Here is a 17,560-nt window from a genome sequence, read left to right on the forward strand (position 1 = left end):
AAAAAGGAGACAGATCTATATACCCTGACATATATAGTTGACCAAGATATATTCCTAAGTTAAAAAATAAATCAGGGACTTCCCCGGTGGTCCAGCAGTTAAGAATTCACCTTGTAATGCAGCGGAACCAGGTTCAGTTCCTGATCAGGGAACTAGGATCTCACATGCTGCAAAGCAACTGTGCCACAACTAGAGACTCCCAGTGCCACGGCCAAATAAACAAATAATTTTAAAAATTCAAGTTGTAGAATAGAATGTATAATATGAGCCTATGTTTGTAAACATACATCATAATAATAATAACGTTGGTACCTGGAGCATTCATAAAGTTCTACTCTTGGCTAAATCTTGGGGTAAGATTTTATGGAACACTTTCACTAGCTAAGTTACTTATTTCTATAATTTTGCTTAATTCTTAAATCAGGGGAAAAAAAGAAAAAGTGAAAACATAAAGAACAAACTGAGAGAGAAACAAGATATTTTAGAGAAATTAAAACATAGAAAAAGATCTTAAATATGATAAGATATTTTGATATCATTAGGAATGAACTGACAAGCAATTATTGTCCATTACACTCCAAAAATATGAGTCTTCTGTACTCATCTCTTTGGGGGCCCCTGCTTTTTTTTCAAATGAAGCAGGAAATATATTTAGAGATCTCTTCAATTCATAAATCTCATCTCATCATAAATCTATAAAGAGAAGTTTATATTTCACTACCAATGTCAACTCACAACCATAATAAATTAGTAAAATTTTACATAATGATGCAAAAACTTTTAAATGAATTCATTTAACATTAGCCAATAGCATTTTACTTTTATGATCTGTGAAGATAACCAAAAAGGACTTCTAAAGCATATTTAAAGTGAAAGTGAAGTCGCTCAGTCATGTCCAACTCTTTGCGACCCCATGGACTATAGCCCACCAGGCTCCTCCATCCATGGAATTTTCTAGGCAAGAGTACTGGAATGGGTTGCCATTTCCTGCTCCAGGGGATCTTCCTGACCTGGGGATCGAACCTGGGTCTCCTGCATTGCGGGCAGACACTTTACCGTCTGAGCCACCAGAGAATCCCCTAAAGCATATTTAAGTCACAATCAATTAATGAGTTTTATACAGTTAAGACCGTAAACCTTAGAGACTGAATTTAATTCTCTGCTTCACTACTTACTATCCTAGTGACCTTGACCAAGGTAAACATTTCTCTGTTTCAATTTCCTCATTTGAAACACCTACATCATAGAGTTTGCAAAGATTAAGTGAAATGTTATATGTGGGCTTCCCAGTGGTATCAGTGGTGAAGAACCCACCTGCCAATGCAGGAGACATAGAGACTTGGGTTTGATATCTGGGTCGGAAAGATCTCCTGGAGGAGGGCATGGCAACCTTTCAGTATTCTTGCCTGGAGAATCTCATGGACAGAAGGACCTGGCAGGCTATAGTCCATGGGGCTGCAAAGAGTCAGATATGACTGAACCGACTTTGTGCAGGCACACACAAAGTACACTTCCTGGCATATAGTAAATGCTCACTAAATACCAACAATTGTTGTTATCATCATCATCACCAATGTAATATACAGTCCCAATACCTATTAAAGTAGATAATCCAGATTTGAAAGCAATCACATGACTCATGATTATTTTAAGGAACAGAAAATAATATTATTCTCAATTCTCTATACTTTAAAAAGATATCTACAGCCATATTTTGCCTCCTTATAAAAGACCAGAATAGTCTGATTACAGGGTGAAAAACAGTTGAAAAGAGCATCTATTATAACGTAATTTGTTGAGATATAGTGAGCAGCTTGTGTATCACTCTATCTTATTTGGCCTCAAGGATGAAAAGCTATTATGCTGATACAGCTGAGTAACCATGCAAAGAAATATAATTATAATGAAGCTGCCATCAAATTTATGCTTGCCAGAGTTGCTTCTAGGACTCCTCTGGTATTTGGCCCTAGGTTTCCATGACACAAATAAATTTGAACACCAGAGCAGATATAATTGACAGATGCCCACACAAGTGGCTCATTTGTGTGGCAGCAACCATGACATCTCTCTCCCACTGTACTAGCCAACTACTGAGACATTTAACAAAAAAGTCAAGTCCTAAAACAAACTGATCGAATATCGCTATCAAATACAACATGTGATATCCATCAGAAGGCTTTCTTGATTTGATATTTTTACAGAAAAGTTCATTACCAGAACTTAGGAGTGAGCCAGTAGATGGATATCTCTTCCAAGCTTTATTTAGAAAAGTTAGGAGGATATTTTCTTTCTAGCACAGGTTGAGTCTTGAAGGAATTCTCTGTTCCTAATAGTATAATTTGGCAGGAAATTTTAGGGGTTTAGAGTACTCAGAAAATCAGAATCCACTGGAAAACATTCCAGGGAAACTAAAATTTTCGAGTTGTAAAAAGATAGTGTGGAAGTGACACTCAAGTTATGAGGCAATTAAGAAACAATTCGGTTCAGCAGTAAAGACTCCACCTGCAGTGCAGAAACCACAGGAAACATGGGTTCGATTCCTGGGTTGAGAAGACCCCCTGGAGGAGGAAATGGCAACCCACTCCAGTATTTTTGCTTGGAAAATCCCATGGACAGAGGAGCCTGGCAGGCTACAGTCCATGGGGTCACAAAGAGTCAGACACAACTAAGTGACTGAGCACAGAGCAAACAGTAGAAAGATGGATAATAACGTGTAACAGTTTACAAGTCATGCTTCACTGACACTCAGTTTCTTCAGAACTGCCCTTCCCTTGCAAGGACTCCGCTATTACTGTGGAATTTGCAATCAAAGAGGTTTGTTTTTTTTTTTTAATTTTTATTTTTACTTTATTTTACTTTATAATACTGTATTGGTTTTGCCATACATTGACATGAATCCACCACAGCAAAGAGGTTTTAAAACTGCTGGATGCTACTATTTTAATGAAAACTTGAAGAAAAATGCAAAAAGACTAGAAATAAAGGGCTACCAAATGATAGGTAAAGCATTACACAACCAAAGTACCAGTGGGTGCTAATCCCTAATCCCTCTGCTCTTCTCACTTCCCAGCTTCTCTTGCAATTAGATTGGGGCCAAATGCCTGGGGTCTGGCCAATAACATATAAACAGAAGCAATATAAGCTTAATTCCAGCCCTAATCCTTAAAAACATCCCATTCGGTCCTCCAGGCTTCTACAGTCCTACTGCAGTGACTGTGGGCTAATCTGCACCACAGCCCCATCTAGCCTTTCCTGACCAATGAAGAAACTAGGCATGGGCGGAAGAAAAATGGTAGTATACTCTAAGCGAATGTAGAGCATCCAAGCCAAGAAGTTAGAAGTCTGTTTCAGGGGTAGGTTGCTTCACTGCTACCAGCAGTCATCAAACTGAGATACATTAAGACTTTTGTAAGAAATCAATGAATCATTTTAAAGAAATCAATTTCCAGATCTTAAGCTTCCATACATATTTTTCCCCAAAACTGATCAAATAAGACCTACAAATAAGCCTTCTTTTATGACAAGTCTTCTCACACTGGGTAAAAGGAAAGCATATTCCTCACATGTTACAGGTCTTACCCTCACCTTAGTTCTTACTATAAAATTTATTTGTGATAAAAAAATTTTTAATATGAACTTAACATATGCAATGCATTGCTAATCAAAAGTCATTTAGGAGAAAGAACACTAGTATAGACTGGAACACAGAAGTGTAGAAAATGATACTAACTTAGAGACCTTATAAATAATCAAGTTATAGGATTCACAACCGAAAGTCAGGAAGCCAGAGAAAAAAGCTTCAGGGTCGAGGCCTCTTTAATGGTCCTACAAGTGGCTGAACCAGGAACTCGTGGAGCAAATGACAGTTATCAACTACAGAATGTGAATGCCCACAAACCCATGAGACCCCTGAACTTCACCGTGTAGATGACGTGGCTTTCTTCCGGAAGAAGACTGACCAAAGGGAAGACCTCTGTGCGAATCAGGGAAAGACATCCATTCCAGGGGACAACCAGCAAAACACCATCACAGGTACTGGAGGGGCATTAGAATTATCACAGAAAAGAAGAAAATGTGTGTGTGTGAGGTGTGGGAGGCTGGGAACGGGGGCCAGTGTTAGATGGTGAATGTGATGAGCCTATTTTGAACCCAAAAAGGGAACAGAACCCTATTTTACAGACGAACTGCAAATAAAACAGGAGGAATGGATGGAAAGGGAAGGGACAGCCTGAGCGAAGTGAGCAGACAGATACATGTAAGAAGAAAATTGTCTTCTGATTTGATTTGTTTTCAACAGCTTCCAGTAAGTCATTCTGAAGAGCAGGAGATGTCTAGAAGAACTTAGGATACTTTCTGTGAAGTGCTATGGAACCCTCCCAGGGATGTCTCTCTAAGTAGTAAAGATAAAAATTATTCTCTAAGCCTTTTAGAGGTTGGAGGGGGTGGTGGTTAAGAAGGCACAATGAGGAGCATGTTTCCAAGGACAGAGGCAGGTCTTAAGGTGGCCTAGCCATGTTCATGTTGTAAATTCATTCAAACTTTTCATACCTACTATCAAACTGCCCACCAGAAAAGCAGTACTAATATATACCAGCATCAGCTGTGGAAAACAATGTTCTCCACTATCTCCCATAACCCACAATGGCTTAGTTTTGGGAGCATTTTGTTTACTTGTTTGTTGTAAATTCAACAGCTAAAAATTTGCATGTTACTACCATTTTAATTTTCATTTACTTACTGACAAGAAATAACACTGCTTTTTATACTTCCTCTTTTTATGTATCTTCTCTTGTAAATAATGTATTCTTCTTGTTGGCCCATATGTCTACAGGCACATTTATCTTTTCCTTATTGATCTGTATGGATTCTTCGTATAGTAAGAATATTAACCTTTTATGAGTATAAAACACAAAGATACAAATTCTAGTGACATTAAAATTTTATTCACTCATTTTAAAACAAAAAATTGTATCTGGAAAAGAATAATTACATTCTTTTAACATTTTTCTTCATGTCAAAGTATTCTGTCAACAATTTTATTATATTCAATAAAAATTTTTATAAGTGACTTAATGCATTAACACATATTACACATGGGTGAAGAATATTAATCAAAAAGAAATACGTATGTATAAAACATTTCACCTATGCTTGACTAGAACAATGGAAACATGCTTAGAATTGAAAAGAAGATCATTAACAGTAGTTTGGCTCTCAGAGACAAGAACAAGTTGCTTCCAACACCTGCTTAATCAATGAGAACATTACATAAGTGATAGTTAAGAGATCCACTGTGTTCAATGCATACCTCATCCTATTAATGAATGAGCTAATCATATCCTAGAGATGCATTTACTTTTCTACTATTGACAGTCTTTAACATGGAACAGCTAAACAGCTAACAAGAGAAGAGGAAAACAGAGATAATCTGAAAGGCGTCAGGGAATACTATATCACAGTAGCTCCACCCCCACCCCCCATCCATGGGTTCCTCAACTACAGAGTCAACCAATGGTGGATTGAAAATATTGGGAAGAAAAAAATTCCAAAGAGCAAAGCTTGAATATGCCTCCCACAACTATTTACAGAGCAGTTACATTGTATTGACAACTATTTACATATTATTTACTTTGCATTTGGTATTATAAGGTACACACAGAACAAGTGGTTATATGCAAATACCAAACCATTTTATATAGTAAGGAACTTGAGCATCCTTGGATTTTGGTATCCAAGGGGGCGGGAATCCTGGAATCAATCCTCTGCAGATCCTGAGAGAGATACCTGAACAAACATTTCCAGGACTAACTTCAGGAGCACATATACTAAAATTGGAACAAACATTTCTAACATAGAAACTATTAAATACACTCTCCTGTCCTAAGAAGTGCTTTCATTAAAAATACATGGTCTTTAATCTCCATACTTATTCAAAACCGTGGTTTCTGAAGCAGAGATCAGAGTTATTATTTCTTACATCAAGAAATGCACCATTTTCTCCGCAACTAATAAGTTACAGGAGTCATAATGAGAGCTGGTAGACTTCACTGGCACATACAAGGACTGAGCCCCAGGAAAGGTCCCCCAAATTATAAACCAACCAGTTTGTATGGAACAGCTGCTCGCACTGCACCTTCCCCCCAAAAAGCAGAGACAGCTAATCGCCCTAAAGTAAGCAAATTCTCCTCAGGAAGAAAGGGGGATGGTCCCTGGACTCTGACTCTCTAGAATGTAAATAAATGTCTCCAGGGGGAAAGATAAACTTCACTAGGTTAACAATCTCAATCTTGGGAAAGTATCCAAGGCCCTGAGTTTTATACCCCTTTGAAATACAAACATAAATTTCCTGGAAGCTCTCTAACAATCATTTCAGTCATCTTTTAACTTCCAAGGCTTGCCCTTTAACCCAAGTTCTAGTTTTCTTGGCGTAGAAAACCCCGACCATGCAGAAACATGAAAATATTCACTCCTTGGTAATAAGGAGTAAAAACTAACCAATGTGTTTACGTTTTCAGCACTTGTTAATACCTGACGCCTACCAAACATATTGGGTTTCAAATCCTTTCTGGAGAGCCCTAGAAATTCCTCAGAGGTACCCAGAGGTGTCTTTTCAAGGAGGCAGATAGAGGGGACAGAGCGAGCAGCTCTGGGAATCCCAATTCCTCCTTCAAGCACGAAGCCATATGCTCTCAAAAAGGCTCTACCAAAAAAAAATTGTTTTTAATCTACTGAAAAAAACACTTAAAAAAACTTTGGTAACCTCAATAAAGATTCTCTGTCTTATAGAAATAGACAAGTTCCCATTTTCACTTACACTTAAATTTGTGGTACTCTTACTTGCATTAATGTAAAACTTGTAAAACATGCATCATCAAAAAGTTAACCAATTATTTTGGGGATCCCCATATACTTCATAGGTACTGAGAAAGTTCCTTAACACTTTGCTTGTTGATGTCCTCTGAGTACAATGTCACTTGAAGACATCACCTAGCCATTAATAGTGTCTTCAATAAATGCACTATCCAATTTGGGATCCTGTTTTCTAAAGGTGGTCCTCCCTGAACAGTTCTACACTTCTCTTTTTGCCAGAACAACACTTGTGTTACTCACACAAATGTTAAAGTGCCCTTTTCTCCTCACAGGATTCCAACTTCATTCATGGGGCAGCCACCATACTCTCACATACATCATCCCACTTCACTTTTCTATTTCCAGGTAATGCAACTTAAAACTTCCTACACTTCTCTTCCCCCGAAATCACCACCATATAAACAAATTGAAATATGCGTCTTGGGACCTCAGACCCATCAGCTCAGGCAGTCAGACTGCAAACCCCAAGTTAACACCTGTGAAGACTCTAGCTACATTTACAAATGTTCACAACTAAAGTTATATCTACTAATCCCTAAATATCTAAAAAACTATGCTATGAAATACATATTATGAAGCCATACAGATGTTAAGTTAAACACTTTGACCTTTAAATTGATTGATCAAAAACGATGTATTTTAAGGACAGGAGCCAACCAAAAATGTACAGATTAATACTGGTAAAGATATAAGACTATGTAATCCCCACCTTTTTAGGGACTCTTTAATACCCCCCACCCCCAGTGTCTATGCTGAGAGCTTTGTACTTTCCTCCTTTCTGATAAATCCTATTTGCTTGCTACCATGAGTGTCTGCATGTCCGTGGATTCCATTCTTCGACTCCATGAACAAGAAGTTAGATTCCCGTTTCAGTCACTTAATTTCTCTTGGACAATCTTTCTCATCTGCAAAAAGGCAAATTGCCTATACTCAGAAGTGATTCAAGTGGAATCTGCAGTTTTCATACAATTAAGAATGTGCTCTCCCTCACTCCTCCTATATATTAATACCTGAAAACATAATGAAGAGCACAATGTCATACATAATCTACTGGTCAAAAATTTCACACTTTATTTCTTGTTTCTAATACAAGCTCTTATGTGTGGAAGATAGCAAGATATCGCTACAGGGAAGAACATTCCAGAAGTACAAGCCAAGTAAAAGGACAACTTACAGTACATCACTCAATTCAACAAATCATTTGCTAATTATTTAAATATTAACAAAGGTAATTTTGGTCCCTGCCACCCTCATTTCTCTGCGCCCTCCCACCAAGAGGTAGACTGGTTGATGACATTAAACGTGGTGTTTACAAGTGAGACTCACTAACCCACTCATGTGGGTTATGATGTGACCCACTCATTCATTCAATATCTGAGACCCCAATTACCAGACATTAAACTAAGCGCCAAAGACAATGTCCAGAAAGGTGAATTTCTGGACAGGACAGCGAAAGAAAGAAAGCGAAGTCGCTCAGTTGTGTCCGACTCTTTGCAACCCCATGGACTGTAGCCTACCAGGCTCCTCTGTCCATGGGATTTTCCAGGCAAGAGTACTGGAGTGGGATGTCATTGCCTTCTCCAGATGACCCGGGGATGGGTCTCCCGCATTGTAGGCGGATGATTTACCGTCTGAGCCACCAGGGAAGTCACTAGGATAGAAGTATGTTTAAAGAAGGTAATCTGGCAGGATCCTCAACACTTAATTGCATCACAAAGCCTCAACGCGATTACCCTGCCTTGATTGATTCTACAACTTGTGTCTAAACGAGAACTGAAGAACAAAATTCTCTCAAACAATGGCAAAAAAACTGTGTGTTTCTCCAATCATCAAGGATAGAAGCTAAGAAAACACATTCTTCAGCTTGCCACATGCCACAGAATACGTCAAACGGACGGTAAGGAGTGGAAGCTGCAAGAATGTTCATAGGCTGAAAGGCACAGGTCCACGCTATCCATTAGGCTATGATTAAATGAGTCCTAAAATTCTCTAAGATTCTTTTTCCTACAAGCTGATTTCAAGGCTCACCGTAGACTTTCATCCCCAAATTCGAAGGGGAGTCAAGACAGTTTCAGAAAACTGAAATAAATCCAAATTTCATCTTCTAAATAAAATTCTGAGCCAGGTCTTCGGTTCAAAGGTGTGTTTATACCTTAGGGGTCATTTCTTGAATGATCACATTTTTCTTTATAACCAAAGGTCTGTGTAATGGCCATTATTTTAAGAGCTCTGGACAAATGTTCGTTTTGAAAATCAGCATCTCTGCTTCCTAACCACCTCCCTTACTCGATTGCATTTAACAAGAACAAGGAAGGGAATAAAATCCGGCATCTGCGAACACAGCCTCACCCCCGAGTTATTTAAAGACGCAGTCTGAAATCCTTTCTGAAATGCAGCTGGTTGCGGGGGTGGGGGTGGGGGGTACGTTTTCCAAGTTATTTAAACATGGGAGGCGAGGAGGGATGAGTAAGGGAGAAAGGCGAGTCCGCCCGTAGGACCGCGCGGGGGCCGGAGCGGGACCCGGACGTCGGGCAGGGTGACCACCCGGCGATCGTGGAGCCAGGGCGCTGGGGAGACGCGAAAGGTCAGAGGGCAGGCGACGGGGTCAGCGGATACTACAGGAAAGCGCAGCGCTCTCTGCTCAGATTGCCGCCTGAGTGGGAAGGCTGGGACTGGGGTCTCTTTCGCCGCCTGGACCGAGTTTCGGAGGGTACCTGACTGCGGGCGGCCGGTCCATAGCCCCGTCCCGCCGCCCCGGCGGGAGAAAAGGCAGGTTCTCCGCAGAGCCGCGACCCTCGCCAGCGATGCCAGCATTGCGCGCCGCTCACAAATCCTGGCTCCCGGAGTGGAGAACTCCGCACTCGCGCGGCCACTGGGGGCGCCCGCGGACAACTCAGCCCTCTCCCGGCACCAGGTGGGAGGGGCGGGCCGAGCCCTCCGAACCACCCACCCAGCTCTGGGCAGGCGTCTAGTCGGTGGGTCAGTCCCAACCAAAGCCCGCGAGACTTCAAAGGCCATTGCTGGGGCTTCCCCGGTGTTTGGCCTTTCCTTTATCCATTTTCCCCCCTCCTTCCTTCACTTAACTCAATCTGTACCCAATTCGATAACCTACTTATCCCACCCCCCTAGCGGAACCTTTGTGGGGCCGGAACCAATGTGCTATATTATGCTGGAGGACGGAGGAGTGTTTTGGTGATGGACCGCCAAGTATAAGTGAAAGGTTGCTCGCGACAGTTCCGGCAGGAGAACGCGCCAGTGAGATCCTTGTCGTCGTCCGCTGAGATGCAGCGACAGAATTTTCGACCCCCGACTCCTCCTTACCCCGGCCCGGGTGTAGGAGGTTGGGGTAACGGGAGCAGCTTCCGGGGTACCCCGAGCGGAGGCGGACCGCGGCCGCCATCCCCGCGGGACGGGTACGGGAGTCCACACCACACGCCGCCGTACGGGCCCCGATCTAGGCCCTACGGGAGCGGCCTCTCTCCGCGACACGGCGGCAGCTTCCCTGGGGGCCGGTTCGGGTCTCCGTCCCCTGGCGGCTACCCTGGCAACTACTCCAAGTCCCCCGCGGGGTCCCAGCAGCAATTCGGCTACTCCCCAGGGCAGCAGCAGACCCACCCCCAGGTAATAATAGCCAGCGTTTGCCGAGCTCTTACTGTATGGCAGGCGTGGTACTCCCTTTACGTGGATTACTTTGCTTCTCTATGAGGTGGGATACTGTCGTTAGCCCTGTGTTGCCGATGAATAAACTGAGGCTCAGAGAAGTGTAGCTTTCTTTGAAATGCTCTACAAAGTGGCAGAGCCCGACTTGTTTCTGGAGCCCTCCTGCTTTTTCACCAGTACAGTGCCGCTTGTGCACAGCAGGTTTCCCTAATTCCCTCTCCTTTGTCAGGGGCATGGCCCGTTGGTTGCAGTAGACTATGCCGAGTCCTCGCTCTCCGAGGGGGAAAAATAGTGAATGAATCCCTAGTGTAGACCTTGTCTCTCTAGAGCTACAGGCTAGTGCCATCTCCCTACTGTTGGCACCTTTTTCTTTTCTTCTTCCACTTTTTTTTTTTTTTTTGACCTTGGTTTTCCGAATACACTGGCTTCTACTCCAAGTCTTTGTAGTGTTTCTAGGATTCTGTGGTGTACAACTTAAATGTGCTTAGTAGTTTTCCAACTTTATGCTAAACCAAAACACCTCTTTGAGTGTGGAGCTAATGAGATGGGAAAGGTTAGAAATTTTGAAGCTGTAGGGTAAAAAAAGTTTTAATTTGCCTCCAGAAAAACTAGGGAAACAACTGAGAAAACTACAGTTATTTCATCATCAATTTTTCATTTGGCAAAGTTATCACATTAGAAATCCAAAAGGATTTGAACTGACAGTGGGCATAAAATTATTAATAAGTATATCAAATTGGTTTACTTTTTAAAAACACTAGATTAAAAGAAGCATGGACTTTGAAACTGAACATAACTGGGTTCAAGACATAACTTTTAACTAGCAGTGTGACCCCCACTAGCCGCTAAAGAAAAAGTTCCACTCTTACTTCTGCTAAATGTCTTTAACAAATGATTTTTTTCCTAAAGGGTTCTCCAAGGACATCTACACCATTTGGATCAGGGCGTGGTAGAGAAAAGAGAATGTCTAATGAGTTGGAGAGTTATTTCAAGCCTTCAATGCTTGAAGACCCTTGGGCTGGCCTAGAACCAGTATCTGTAGTGGATATAAGCCAACAATACAGCAATACGCAAACATTCACAGGCAAAAAAGGAAGATACTTTTGTTAACATTTCTGAAATTCAGCTGGACGCTTCATGTGTCAGGAACATCTTGGACAAAACTTTTACTTGTAATTAAATTGAAACCTAACATGGTGACTTTGATTGGGTAATTAGTTGTGTGTTTCATCATATCAAGTATTTTTGGTATTACAGAAGACATGGTAGGATAATTTGCAATATTTAGCTCTCTGGAAGTGCCTACCACAATTTAGAAGATTGACATTTTCCAAATGCTTAACATTCTTGGTTATATAATGGACATTTGCCTTTTAATGTTTTTTTCCAATGTTTTAAAATAAAGCAGTTTGTCTTTCTAGCTATATTGTGCTTTTGTCATATGCTAAAAAAGAATTATTAAAATAATGATTTGTAATCACATAGTTAGAATTCATAAGTATATATTTTGGATACTGCTTTTGAAAATAGATAGACCATACTTTGTGCTGTAGACAGGTCTATATATTTGTTCATAGGGAAAGGGAGTAAAGGAAAAGAATAAAAAAAAATTTCTATTCATATTATAACCATTGTTTTGTGTCCATATTTTATGTAATGCTTTTGTAAAAATGCATTGAAACTTGGTAGAAAAAGTTAAGAGAAACCCACTTAAGCTTAAATTTAAAACTATTTCTAGCCTTTATACTCCTTTAACTTAAAAAAGCAAGGATGGACCTATTTCTTGCATAGCTAGATTAAAGAATTCTGTGTCTGAATTTCTCTACTCCGTATCTCCCAGTATTGTGGAATCATTTTCTCTTGAGTCTAGTAAGATGGCTATCAGCAGTCTCAAATCACTTCCATTGTGAAGAGAATATTTCCCAACTCTTGTCAATCCCAGTGAAGACAGATTGGTCATGCTTGGTCTTTTTTTGTAGTCTTGATCCAATAACTATGATCAAGGTGGTGTAGCATAATAAATTTGAACATGGACCCATCCCTAGAATGAGGCAGAGTCCCATGATTTTAGACCCACTAGGCCTCCGGGACTAAAGAAAGGTTTTCCAAAGGACAGAATGCTCTATGCCTATGGTTGGAGAAGGAAATGGCAACCCACTCCAGTACTCTTGCCTGGAGAATCCCATGGAGGGAGGAGCCTGGTAGGCTGCAGTCCATGGGGTTGCAGAGAGTTGGACCAGACTGAGCGACTTCACTTTCACTATGCCTATGGTAATGAGAAAAATATAAAGGAATTTTCATTTTCCCCAACTGTTTAAACAAAACTCTTAGAACTTTCAAGCTTTTTAGGTATTTGGGGGTCAATATAAGATGAAAGTATAGCTCATTAAAATTTTGTTTAAACATTCCCAGAAAGAAACTTCTAAAAGTGAAATGGTCACACCAGTTATTTGAGTCGTAACCAGTTCTATTTGTATGTTAGGTCTTTCACAGAGGCAAAACAGAAAATAAGGGAAGGATTTAGATTAATAAAAGCTTCATGAGACTCAGGACTACTACTGTTACTATATTCTAATACTATACTGAAAGATGTGGAATAGAGAAATTCAGAGGCAGACTAGTTAGGTGAGTTATTTAACTTCTCTGTGCCTCAATTTTCTTATGTGTAAAATGAAAAGATTAACAGTACCCATGTCATAGAGGTGTTGTGTTTGAGGATTAAATGGGTTTATATGTGTGAAAACTTAGGCCAAAGCCTGGCACATAGTAAGCACTCTAAATGGCCGCTGTTACTTTCTCATTCACCCCTATATCCTCAGCTCTGAGAATGATGCCTGGAAAATAGTAGGTGCTTAATAAATATTTGGCAAATGGATGCTGACATTCTGATTATAACTACTATATTGCTCTGCCTTTATCTGCTGTATACAAAGAAGATAGTAATTTTCCCCCCAATATTCTAAAGGGAATGTCCTACTTTTCTTAACGTCTTTCTAGATGATTTGAGGTCATGATGTGTGATGAAAATTAGAGCAAGTAGAATACTTTCATTGAACTTTGTAGGTAAGAAAATCTCTAAGAAATGGCATTTAGAAATAATTATTAGGCCATTGCTTAAAGATCACTGGATTATTGACAAAAATAAAGTCAGATGTTTTATGCTAATATATATTAGCATATTTGTAAGACATTCAAATTATAATTTTCTAATGGCTTATGTACATCTTTACTAGCTTATAAGTGTAATCTTAAACAACTAAATGTAGGATTTCTTTTTTGCCAAGTTACCAACATCTGCTTCCAGATATCTGACCTTTCTGATTTTAAAAGAAACATTTTTGTCCTCACTAAATGTACATTGCTTTTTTGCTCTGGTTATTAGTGTACATGGTTATCAAAGGTCTTTAAACATTGATATTGATTTATGTTACTATCCTATTTTGTTTAGCTGAGTGAAGAAATTGATCATTCTTTTAAATGAAAAATTACTTTTAATTGTTCCAAAATGCAGATTTTTTACCTCCATAGAAATGTTAAATAACCTCTTTTGGGAAATTTATAGTTAAGTATGCTTCTTAAATATTCATATAATTGAAGAACAGAAGTATAATCTATAGCTGGGTATTAAAGACAAAGAAAGCTTTAAGGCATTCAGATCCAGATCCTCAAATCCCAAATGTACTCTTTGTTAGACTGATGTGCTTAAAGAACATTTCTGTCATCGGTAGATGATGCTAGTTCTCTATTTTCCCTTCTGCCTTCTCATAATTACGCTTCTCTCAGTTGACAAAAGATACCTATGGCAGGTTTTGTTTTTCAAAACTGATACCAACAATATTTCAGGTCCCTCAGACTGCCAGAACCTTTCCTGTACCTCATCAAGATGTAAAGATGTGTCCCTGGCCTTTCAACTTGAGCAGACTGTTCTGACTGCCCAAGGAAGTGCAGTGAAAGTTAATTTACTTTCATTATGGGTGAAGTGTGGTCTTAGAAATCAGTTACATTGGCCGATGTGGGGATACAAAAATAGAGCAATGACAGTTTTTGTTTAATGACCTTGCCTTTCCTGTTTTGTCTACTGACTATTCAAAAAGTGATTTTTCCTGTGTGTGAATCATGCGAAAGTAAAACAGAGAGCATGAACATAACATGAAGAGAAAGGCACCGTATTTTTAGGAAACAAATGATAAAGTTGCTTGCCTTATCTATCTATCTCATCTATTCAATATTGGTATAAAAGCATGATGGGTTTTGGTGAATCTGCTGTCAGGCAAACTGTCTTTTCCCCACTTTCAATAATGATAAAGAGCCTGATGAATATGTCTCAAACCTGTCTTAATAATATAATTTGCATGATTTCAAGGAGAAGTTAAAATTTCCATGTTAATTTCTGATATATTAACCTTAGATCTTCAAGTTAAAACATCTTGTTTCAGAGGTAAGTTTGTGGTTTTTATATTTTCTAGAGCATTTTTCAGATTCTTTAGAAAAACATTATCCTTTGTCAGTTCATTAGATTCTGTAAATTCATATTTCTTACCTGGCCCAATTCACCAACTTACTGTCTTTGAGACATTTCTTTCTTTTTTTTTTTCATTTCTACTTTGTGTTTACATTTAAATTAACTGAAACATATTGTGGATTTTACTATAAATAAAACATTGTGGTCATAAGTATGTGTTGTATAAACCCTGAACTTATTAGTGACCCAACGTCTTTGCTGATTTGCTCTTAATTTTTATTCTAATATTCATCTAAGAAACTGTTATTACATGATTATATATAATCCTTTATGTACCACTTAGTAAAAATACTGCCAACTAAGCTATAATATGCTGTTAATTATAGGTTGCATCTCAATTTCAGAGATGTTAAAATGTACATCTTAGTTTGATAAAACACCTTAAACAATACTTTAAAAAGCAGAACATCTATTCATGTATAGGTATAGGTATAAATGTTTTACAAAACAGTCTAGGAAAGTTCATGTAACATTAGGAATCCAGCTTTACTTAATTAGGATTAATTCTCAGATATTTATATTCTGTTCTAATTCTGTAAAAGGCATACTTTTCAAATGTAAAATCATGCTTCTAACCTATGTAGATTTATCCTCAATAAATATGTGCAATTTCCAGTTTTATGGGGATATTTATACTCAGGATTGTCTTAATTTTAAGCTCCATAAGCAAGATGATGCTCAGTGAATAAGTGATGTCTTGGTAAAGACATCTTGATGTCTTAACTTTTAGTTAAGTTTCCAGGGAATTGAGAAAGAAAATGGCCTGACCAGCAAAAGACTGCAGTGAGGGGGTTCTTCAATTCTTTGTTTTAAACAAAATTGAAAAAAGCTTAATCAGATTATCAATTAAAAATCATTAAAAATAATTTGATGATCAATTTATTATTTCTGGCATATAACTTAAAAAGTGACATTACTATAACAAAATTCTGTCCCTTTTCACTTTCAGCATTTTTATCTATAGTTTAAAAATAGTAATATAATTGTCTCATTCTAGCAATTAGTAATATTTATGGTGTCTTTATTTACTGTTTGAATAGTAATGATAATCCAGATAACAGTCTTCAAACTTGAAGGTTTATAGCCATTTGAAATAGATTTTTTAAATTTCAATATATTTTTCACACATTTTTGATCAAGAGATGTATGACAGGATATCAGTAAAGGACTTCTAAACATTACACTTTCATTACAATGAGATAAAAGTTATGTGGGGAAATAAAATAGAAACATGAATTGGGAATAAGGTAGTGTAAAATTTCCTATTATGTTAAGGAGTGTTTTTAGATAGCAAATTACTATGACAATTAGCTTAAAATGTCAATGTTACTTAAATGACTTTCTTTGCAGTTTTTGAAACTTAAAAAGGTTTTTATGTTAAAGTATAAAAGGGTACATCACTTCTCAAAATTACTTTAGAAAATATATGACTAAAAAATTTAAAGCTCTCAAACCATCAGAAGAGGGAGAAGGAGGAATATGGTAAACCATAAATACAAGAGATGTCAGGAAAGGAGGAAAAGAAGTAAATGACAAGAGTAAATCGAGATTCCAATAATAACACTGAATCTTAAAGTAAAATCTTTTCAAAGGCATATTTTCGGATAAGATTAGAGATAATGGAATCTGTTGGTTAAGGAAAGGTACATCTAAAAAAGCTATAAAAAGATTCAAATCACAGGGGGGGATTTTAGCACACCTCTACATGGTCCACAGGGTTGCAGAGAGTCAGACACAACTGAAGCGACTAAGCACGCACCAGACATGGATATAACAAGCAGATATAGAATTCGCAGGGAGAAAAAGAACTGGTATATAAGATAGAAATTATATGTAATATATACATATTTTTTCAAGTATTCAACAAATTTTGTATAAATGTTCTAAATCACAGAGTCTTTGCACATTTCAAGGATTTGCTAGATCATATTTCCTGACCAAAAGTGTTCAGTAAATTTAAAAACAAAAATATCCTCCCTCAAAAAATTAGTAAAACAGAAGACAAAATTATGGAGAATGTCAACAAAAGCAAACCTATTCATTGGATTAACTGAAGTCGATAGAAATTGATGAAAAGGAATTTCCCTGGTGGCCTATTGGTTAGAATTCTAGGCTTTCACTGCCATGGCCTGGGCTCAGTTCCTGGTTGGGGAACTGAGAACCTTTAAGCTACATTGTGCACCAAAAAAAAAAAAAAAACAGTATTGATGAAAAAAGGGAAAAATATTAAGCTTTGCTGTAACATCAGGAATTATGCTTGAAAAAGGACTGCAGTAGGAAAACAATAGTGATGGAATCACCTAGAATAGTGAAATGACTCATCAGCTGCACCATGCTTCTGATTTCTTCACATTGCCTTACTAAGTCCTGCATCACCTGTCAAGAGGGTAAAAGAGGTCTAGAGACACAATCTCTGTAAACATTTGTTAAGCTTTTACCTGGGCACAATTAGGAACTTGGTGTTTTTCATTTTTCATCCATAATGGTAAGGAAGAGAAAATTACGAGC

The 17,560-nt window shown here is 38.4% G+C and overlaps 2 protein-coding genes across 2 annotated transcripts in view; one reads left to right on the forward strand and one right to left on the reverse strand.

Moving 5' to 3' along the window:
* Nucleotides 1-9,709, reverse strand: part of SUGCT (succinyl-CoA:glutarate-CoA transferase) — a 766,325-nt gene extending 756,616 nt beyond the window's left edge. Inside the window, exon 1 of the mRNA XM_068972899.1 lies at nucleotides 9,585-9,709. Coding sequence (XP_068829000.1) covers nucleotides 9,585-9,684 — 100 coding nt within the window. The 5' untranslated portion in view covers nucleotides 9,685-9,709. The remainder of the gene's footprint in view (nucleotides 1-9,584) is intronic.
* Nucleotides 9,710-10,108: 399 nt separating this feature from the next.
* On the forward strand, nucleotides 10,109-12,102 carry MPLKIP (M-phase specific PLK1 interacting protein). The gene is made up of 2 exons (XM_068973346.1): nucleotides 10,109-10,491; nucleotides 11,440-12,102. Exons 1-2 carry the CDS (start codon nucleotides 10,153-10,155, stop codon nucleotides 11,638-11,640), a joined length of 540 nt encoding a protein of 179 aa, XP_068829447.1. The 5' UTR covers nucleotides 10,109-10,152; the 3' UTR covers nucleotides 11,641-12,102.
* The last annotated feature ends 5,458 nt before the right edge of the window (nucleotides 12,103-17,560 follow it).

The sequence above is a fragment of the Capricornis sumatraensis genome, chromosome 5, assembly GCF_032405125.1.
Source record: "Capricornis sumatraensis isolate serow.1 chromosome 5, serow.2, whole genome shotgun sequence".
NCBI lineage: Eukaryota > Metazoa > Chordata > Mammalia > Artiodactyla > Bovidae > Capricornis > Capricornis sumatraensis.

Bases quoted from the DNA above. Each gene is read 5' to 3' on its own strand.
- MPLKIP (XM_068973346.1), top strand. From the start codon at position 10,153: ATGCAGCGACAGAATTTTCGACCCCCGACTCCTCCTTACCCCGGCCCG. The intron at 10,492-11,439 runs GTAATAATAGCC...TTTTTCCTAAAG, and splicing joins AGCAGCAGACCCACCCCCAG to GGTTCTCCAAGGACATCTAC.